The sequence below is a fragment of the Dermochelys coriacea genome, chromosome 24, assembly GCF_009764565.3.
Source record: "Dermochelys coriacea isolate rDerCor1 chromosome 24, rDerCor1.pri.v4, whole genome shotgun sequence".
In the NCBI taxonomy this organism is placed as follows: domain Eukaryota; kingdom Metazoa; phylum Chordata; order Testudines; family Dermochelyidae; genus Dermochelys; species Dermochelys coriacea.
This window is the reverse complement of record NC_050091.1, coordinates 15,927,758-15,935,424: the sequence shown is the minus strand read 5'-3', so window position 1 is coordinate 15,935,424 and position 7,667 is coordinate 15,927,758. Positions and strand designations below refer to the sequence as shown.

Here is a 7,667-nt window from a genome sequence, read left to right as displayed (position 1 = left end):
TAGGAGGGTGGTGAAGCACTGGAAGCATTACCTAGGGAGGTGATGGAATCTCCTTCCTTAGAGGTTTTTAAGGCCAGGCTTGGCAAAGCCCTGGCTGGGATGATTTAGTTGGGGCTGGTCCTGCTTTGAGCAGGGGGTGGGACTAGATGACTCCTGAGGTCCCTTCCAACCCCGATCTTCTATGATGCTATGAACAGAAAATGCCCCTGTTCAGCAGTCAGCACTTCTTCCCTGGGCTAGTATCTCAGCCAGAAAGCAAGGCCACACAGCCACTGCCTGCCTCTGTTAATCTTCCTTTGATTTTAGCATTGCAGGTGCTCTCTGGGGCAGCGGTGGCTGATACAGGTAGGTGGACTGCAGTCGCTCCTCATTTCCACACATGCAGCAGGAGGGCATTAGCTGTGAGGTGTGTTTGTCCTTGTTAGCAGCGGGAAGGGTGCTGGGGACCAGTCATTACTCCTAAGTCCAGGAAGATGCATGGTTTGGGGCAAATGCTTCCCAGCCACGCTGGGGATCCCCATCAGGGAGCAAAATGGATTGGAGGCAGCAAGTGAAACTGACCAGTGTGGGGTCAACCTCCAAGTGAACTGAATGCACTCCAAGGGAGTGATCTCTGTGCCCCCAGCAGCTCCTCGGACTCCACCCTGGGCAGGACTTCTCCTCCTGCTAAGCCTGACCCCTGGATCTCCAAGCTCCATCACATCCTATCCAAGCCTCCATCTCCACTCATCTTAGCTATTGTGGCTCCTTCCTCTATGTCCCTCTGCCCCAGACTCCAGTGAAGGCAGGACGCTGTTGCCACCTACTGCCATGTATAAAGAGAGGTGACCACATCACCCCAACCCTCAGCAGCCCCCTCCCAGCTCCCTGTTCCCTTCAGGCACAAGTTGCACCCCCATCTCACAGAAACTGCTCTCTACCTACTCCCTTCCCAGCTCCCAAGGCTCATCTAGCTCTAGTCTCTGCTCTGCTCCCTTCCCACAGCACTGTGGGTATGTGCAGCTCCCACTGTCCTCAGCCACATCCTTCTCTCTCTTCCTTCATGGCTGTTAAGAAAGTAACAAACAGAGGCCTCTGTGAGAACTGGGGGCACATTGTGCTGGGCATGGCATGAGCACAAAGAGATAGTCCCTGCCCCAAAGGCACAGTGCTGGGCTTCTGGTACCACAGGCAGATGGGTGCCACGCTGGAACTGTGGTGATGTGTAGGATAGGTGAACACATTGCTTATGTAGGGAGGCAGACAGGATAAATAAACAGATAGGGAGATATATAGGGAGATAATGCAGTGTTCTTGTAGCCATGTTGGTACCAGAATACTAGAGAGACAAGGTGGTGAGGTGATGTTTTTTATTGGACCAACTTCTGATGGAGAAAGAGATACACTTTCGAGCTACACAGAGCCATTTGTTGGGTCTGGAAAAAGTAATCAGAGTGTCACAGCTAAATGCAAGGTGGGACAAAAACCAAAACCACCCTATGACTGGTGGGCAAACACTTTTCACAAAGCCATCACTCCGTATCTGACCTGTCAGTCCTCGTCCTCAAAGGAAACCTGCACAGTGCCTTCAAAAGACAGCCTGCAACTTTAACTTTGCTAGACTCTAAAAATCATGGACTCAGTAGATACTGGTTTTATGACTCATTACAACAATCTGTAACCCACCAACCCTCCTTTGTGCTATAACTCGCAGAAATTAATTGGCCACTAATGTGTGCTTAGTCTTATGCTAAACAATGCTGTCCCAACTTGCATTTAGCTGTGACATTCTGATTACCTAGTCCAGACCTGAAGAAGGGCTCTTGTGTATCTCCAAAGCTTGTTTCTCACCAGCAGAATTTGATCCAATAAAAGATATTACCTCCCCCACCTTGTCTCTCTCATATCCTAGTTGCAGCATGGCTAAAATTACACTGTAGACAGACAGCTGGTTCTCCATATGACACTGTTCAGTATCCCCACTGTCTGCTCCCCGTGTCTCCTCAGATACAATCATGTACCCATATGGACCCAAGTTCCGAGACAGAAGAACCCCCAAGGCAGACGATGGGGCGTCTCCTGAAATCCCCATCTCAGTGCGCTTCTCCTTCTACAGCAGGAGTTACCGGTCTCTTTACGTAAGTTGCTCATTGCCTCTGAGTGGGAGTGTTCTCCTCAGCAGCCCAAGCTCTAGGATGTTCTCCTCTGCTGGCAGGCTCTTTGGTGGCCTCTGAGAAATGACAGGTTTCAGAGTAGCAGCCGTGTTAGTCTGTATTCGCAAAAAGAAAATGCACTGAATGCAGCCAATGAAGTGAGCTGTAGCTCACGAAAGCTTATGCTCAAATAAATTTGTTAGTCTCTAAGGTGCCACAAGTCCTCCTTTTCTTTTTTCTGAGAAATGAGTGGATGGGGTCTCAGTCCAGTTCTTAGTGGGCAGGCATCGGTATCCCCCAGTCAGCATAGAAAGGCCTCCTGGTTTAACCACTGCAGAGATCACATGGGTGGAATGAGCCAGAGAGGCTGAACTACCTACCCTCCAGTGGTGGGGTCCTTAGAGATGGCAGCCACCATTTGCCTTTCCGTAGCCAGTAAAAAAACTCTGTGCAAACAGGCTCCAACATCCACTGAGTTGCAGTGACAGGGGCCAGGTAAGAATATAAGAAGCTAAGCTGCTACACAGATGAGCGTTGGGGGTAGATAAATCAGTATGTATGGGGATGGATACCTAGACAGACAAGGTGGGTGAGGCAATATCTTCTATTGGACCAACTTCTGTTGGTAAGAGAGAGGAAGCTTTCGAGCTACACAGAGCTCTTCAGGTCATAATACATTATTAATAAATATATAAAAGATATTACCTCACCCACCTTGTCTCTCTAATATTCTGGGACCGACACAGCTACAACAACACTGCATACAAAATAGACAGACAGACAGAGAGACCGATCAATCATGTAGTGAGTATGGGAATGGATAGAAAGATATGTGTGGTGATAAAAGATAGACCCTCAGCTCCTTTCTCACCCCTAGGTGAACAATAATGGTGTGGTGTCATTTGGCGCCCCCGTTAATCAGTTTACACCTGATTCCTTCCCACTGACTGATGGCCGGGCCTTTGTGGCGCCGTTCTGGGCGGATGTGGATAACCGCATCACGGGCGAGGTGTGTTACCGGCAGAGCCGAGACCTGCAGCTCTTGCAGAGAGTCACGGCTGACATCAACACTTACTTCCCCCATGAAGAGTTCACTGCGACCTGGCTCTTTGTGGCCACTTGGGACCGCGTGACCTTCTATGGCTCCAAATCCTCCAAGGTAAAGTACCAGAGGGTCTTGGATATAGTGGAGGGGAGAAGGCCTGGGAGCCAGGCCTCCTAGGTTCTACCCCAATCTCTGGGAGGACAGTGGGGTATAGTAGTTAGAGCTGGAGGGGGCTGGGAGTCAGGACTCCTGGCTTCTTTTTCCCAATCTGGGAAAAGTGAGTCTAGTGGTTAAAATAGCAGGGACATGGACTCAGGACTCTTGGGTTCTAGTGCCAGCTTTGGGTGGGGGAGTGGGGTATAATGGTTAGAGCAGAGGGGCTGGGAGTCAAAACTCCTAGATTCTATCCCCACCTCTGGGAGTGTGTGTGGTCCAGTGGCTGAGCTCAGTAGGAGCTGCAGGAGTGGGCTTGTGTTTACCTTGAATCCCTATTGTGCAATGTCTAGCTGTGAATGGTGTGAGCCTTTGGCAGGGTCTGCATGGCTCACTGGCTCCACTGAATGGGTGGGAGACAGAAAGATCCTGGGTTGTTCTTCTAGCTGGCTCCTTACATCCTCCCCTGTACTACCTCAGCCAGGGTATCTGATCTCTCCAGGAAAACTGGCTGGAAACAGGGATCTCACTAAAGCCAGCTGCTGGGTCAGAGCTGGAATTCTCACAGCAATTGAAAGAGGGGGAGTGAGGGGGAGGCTTTGGGGCCAGATCCTCAACTGGGGTGAACTGGCATTGCTGCTTGGAAATCCATGCTGATTTACACCAGTTGAGCGTCTAGCTCTCTATGACCTCCTACATTAATGTGCATTAAATAAATACCTGTTTATAATTAAACTGTCTTGATAAATCTTCATTAAATACTGTACGTTGTTAGGAACATTAGCTTTCAAAGACAATGAAACCAGGTTGCAGAGCTCCTCAGAACTAAAGGGGCACAGGAGCACAGGCCTCAGCTTCTACTATTACTCACCCTGGTGTAGATCAGGAGTAACTCCATCGGAGTCAGTGGAGCTGATTCCCCTCTTGCTCACCCTGAGGTAGATCAGGAGTAACCCCACTGAATATAATTGAGATTCTCTTGATTTATATGAGCTGAGATCAGAATCTGGTTCATAACCTCCAAAATACTCAACAGTTGTTTCACTGAATAACCATTTATTCCCATCTGGTGGCACATTTGGTGGCTTGTCTGGAGTGAGTGTGGTGGTTCTCAGCATATCTCCCAGGGGAGAGGCATCAACATGACAACCCCCCCTTCCCTGCCACTAACATTAATTTAACCCGTTCATTGTCCACCTCAGCAAAGAGACCAAGCACTGATTAGGCCTTGGCACCTGGACTTCCTTCCCACACAGGAGGGGGTAGGGGGTGAACATGGGACTATACCTGGTGTGTGGAGAGAGGTAGTTGGTCTTAGGTGCTGGTTTGTGAATTTTCACCGATTGTCTTCCTCACGGTGGCTGCACTGTTGTAGGTGAACACCTTCCAGGTGGTTCTAACCACTGACGGCGACCTGTCCTTCATCATGCTGCACTACACAGACATCCAGTGGACTACAGGGGCGGCAAGTGGTGGGGACCCCCATACTGGATTGGGAGGCACCCCAGCCCAGGTAGGTCCTGCCTCATTACTCCAGGCTGGAAAATTGGATTGAGAAGGTATGTTCAGCACTTTCAATGGACATGGGGCCTAGAATGGCCACCTCTCTGTATTATAGGAGGCAGCGTTTGTCTCTCTATCCATCCCTCCATTCCCATACACTACCATGTGGGTAGCTACCTACTGGACTCATAAGCCCCTATAACCTTAGTACTAGTGATTAGGAAAGGAGACTAAGATCCAGGACCTGAGTTCTAGTTTCAACAAAGCATGTGAGTTAGGACTCCTGAGTTCTTGGAGTCTATTCACAGCATGGTAGGGAGTGGGGTCTAGTGGGTCAGAGCAGGGGAGCTGGGAGTCAGGACTTCTCTTCAGGACTTCTGTTCAATACTAGCTCTGGTAGAAGAGTGGGGGTCAGTGGTTGAAGTGGGAGGACTGGGAGTCCCTTCATTTGTATTCCTAGCTTGTGGAGGGAAGTGTAGTTTAGTGGTCACAGAAGTGACGAGTCATTATCCCTAGGTACTTTCCCATTTGGTGTGACCCATTGCAGTACAGTAGGGGGCAGTGGTACAAAAAACTGATTCTCTCAATGAGCCTGGTGCCTGCAGATGCCCCATTGTGTATCCTGGGTTCTGGCTGCCAATGGAGCTGGATCCACAGCACTGGAGTCATGTCTCTCTCCAGCACAAACAGCTGCCTCTTCCTTTGATCCTGCTCCTGTTCATTCCCCTCTCAGGCTGGATTTAACAGTGGTGGGTCCAAAAATTACTTCAACATCCCTGGCTCACAGACCCCAAGCATCCTGAAGATCAGCTCAATGAGCAACATCAAGAGCCCTGGGCGATGGGCCTTCCAGGTGGACAATTTTGCTGTGCCCAACGGCTGTGTCTACAATGGTGCGTGGCAGAGGCCGCAGTGGTGCCATCCAGTTGGGGGTGGCAATATCTCTCTCACACCAGTATATTACAGCCTGCACCTTGCACTTGCTTTGGCTAAGCCCCCTGTCTCTTCTCATCTCTGATCCACACACCCCGCTTTGACGCCATCAAGGATTTCCATGAAGCGTGGAAGCCTGGCTGCTCTGGGCCTTTGTCTCTGTCTAAGTTTCTCTCCCAGGCACCCTGGCACCTTCCAACCCGTTCCCTCATCCATCCCAGCCCTCTTCCGGCTCCTTCCTCCCCTCCCATCGCTCGGCCCATCTCTCTGTTCCCTTCTAGCCCGTCCTTCTTTCTAGCCCCAAACTTCTCTAGAACCATCCCCCGCTTCCAGGCCCTCTCTAGCCAACAACCCCCCAATCCCCCATCCTTCCCTTTAACCATATCCCCCCTGATCCCAGGTGTGTGTCTCCCTCCACCTGGGCCCAGGCAGCTGCTGCCTTCCTTTGCTGCCCGTCCTGCCTAGATGGGCACAGACTCACATCTCCTGGTCTCTCTCTGCAGCCAACTTCCTGCCCCCTGGCACTTTCTTCTGGAGCGACCAGAAGTGCGAGCGCCGGTGCCAGTGCATGTATGGGGAGGATGGGGTGACATGCCATGCAAGGGGTTGCTCCCCAGATGAGGCCTGCCACCCAGCCTCCTGGTACCACGTGTGTCAGCCCATCAGCCGAGCAGCCTGCCAGGCATGGGGCGGGCGGCACTACAGCACCTTCGACGGGCGACTCTACCACTTCCAGGGGGCCTGCACCCACATGCTGTCCCAGCTGTGTGCCCCCCCGCATCCCTCTGGCCTGGTACCATTCCGGGTGGAGGCAGAGAGTGAGGACCCAGGAGCAGCACAGGGGGCACCCTGCACCCGCCTTGTCCGGGTGACAGTCTACGGGCAGGACATCACCATGGCCAGGGGGGCCGCTGGACACGTCACGGTGAGTTGGGGGCTCCATGACATAAGCCCAGCCCCAGCGTAACTGCTCTGCCTTCATATTCCCACAGCTCTCTAGCAACATAAGCCCCTCCCGTACTGCTCCCCAGTGCCATCCTGCTTGAGCCCCTCCCATACCGCCCCCCAGTGCCCTCCTCCCCTAGTCCCTCCCATACCACTCCCCAGTGCCCTCCTGCCCCAGCCCCTTCCATACCTCCCCCCAGTGTCCTCCTCCCAAACTGCCCCCCCAATGCCCTCCTGCCCCAGCCCCTTCCATACTGCCCCCCCAGTGTCCTCCTCCCATACCGACTCCAGTGCCCTCTTGCCCCAGCCCCTCCCTTACCGCTCCCCGGTGCCCTCCCACCCCAGCCCCTTCTGTACAGCCCCCCCAGTGTCCTCCTCCCATACCGTCACCCAGTGCCCTCCTGCCTCAGCCCCTCCCACATCGTCCCCCAGTGCCCTCCTGCCTCAGCCCCTCCCACACCACCACCTAGTGCCCTCCCGCCCCAGCCTCAACCATACCGCCCCCCGGTGCCCTCCCGCCCCAGCCCTTCCCACACCGGCCCCCAGTACCCTTCTGTCCCAGCCCTGTCCCCAATCAGGATTTATCTTCTCCCTCTCTCCCCCATTGCATGGGAGGGCGGGAGACCCCCGCACGTGCTCTCCCCAGCACCCGGCTGCCCCCTCTGCTCCAGACCCGCGCTGGGGCCATTGGGCTCTCCCAGCTGCGCATGTGCTGAGGAGATGATGGGGAAAAAAGACGGGAAAGACCTAAGCGGTGTTATTGCACCCCTGAGCCCCCTCTCCTCTCCCCCCTTCCCCCATCATCTACAGCCCCCTTGCTTGCCCCTCAGCTCCCCCTTGCTTCTTAGCTCCTCCCTTGTCTGGCCACAGCCGCTTCCCCTCAGCCCCCCTCCTCACCTGCCCTCAGCCCCTCACCTGCCCCTCGCCCCTCAGCCCTCCTCCCCGCACCTGCCCCT

General features: G+C 53.5%; 1 protein-coding gene across 1 annotated transcript; it reads left to right on the top strand.

Annotated features, from left to right (window-relative positions):
- Positions 1 to 200: 200 nt before the first annotated feature.
- Positions 201 to 7,427, top strand: LOC119847610 (alpha-tectorin-like). The gene is made up of 7 exons (XM_038382526.1): positions 201 to 345; positions 1,954 to 2,117; positions 3,010 to 3,291; positions 4,706 to 4,843; positions 5,567 to 5,726; positions 6,270 to 6,691; positions 7,383 to 7,427. Exons 1-7 carry the CDS (start codon positions 201 to 203, stop codon positions 7,425 to 7,427), a joined length of 1,356 nt encoding a protein of 451 aa, XP_038238454.1.
- The last annotated feature ends 240 nt before the right edge of the window (positions 7,428 to 7,667 follow it).

Excerpts from the sequence above, each read along its gene's own strand:
- LOC119847610 (XM_038382526.1), top strand. The coding sequence starts at position 201 with ATGCCCCTGTTCAGCAGTCAGCACTTCTTCCCTGGGCTAGTATCTCAG. Across the intron at positions 2,118-3,009 it reads GGAGTTACCGGTCTCTTTAC|GTGAACAATAATGGTGTGGT; the intron begins GTAAGTTGCTCA and ends TCTCACCCCTAG. Across the intron at positions 3,292-4,705 it reads ATGGCTCCAAATCCTCCAAG|GTGAACACCTTCCAGGTGGT; the intron begins GTAAAGTACCAG and ends GCACTGTTGTAG.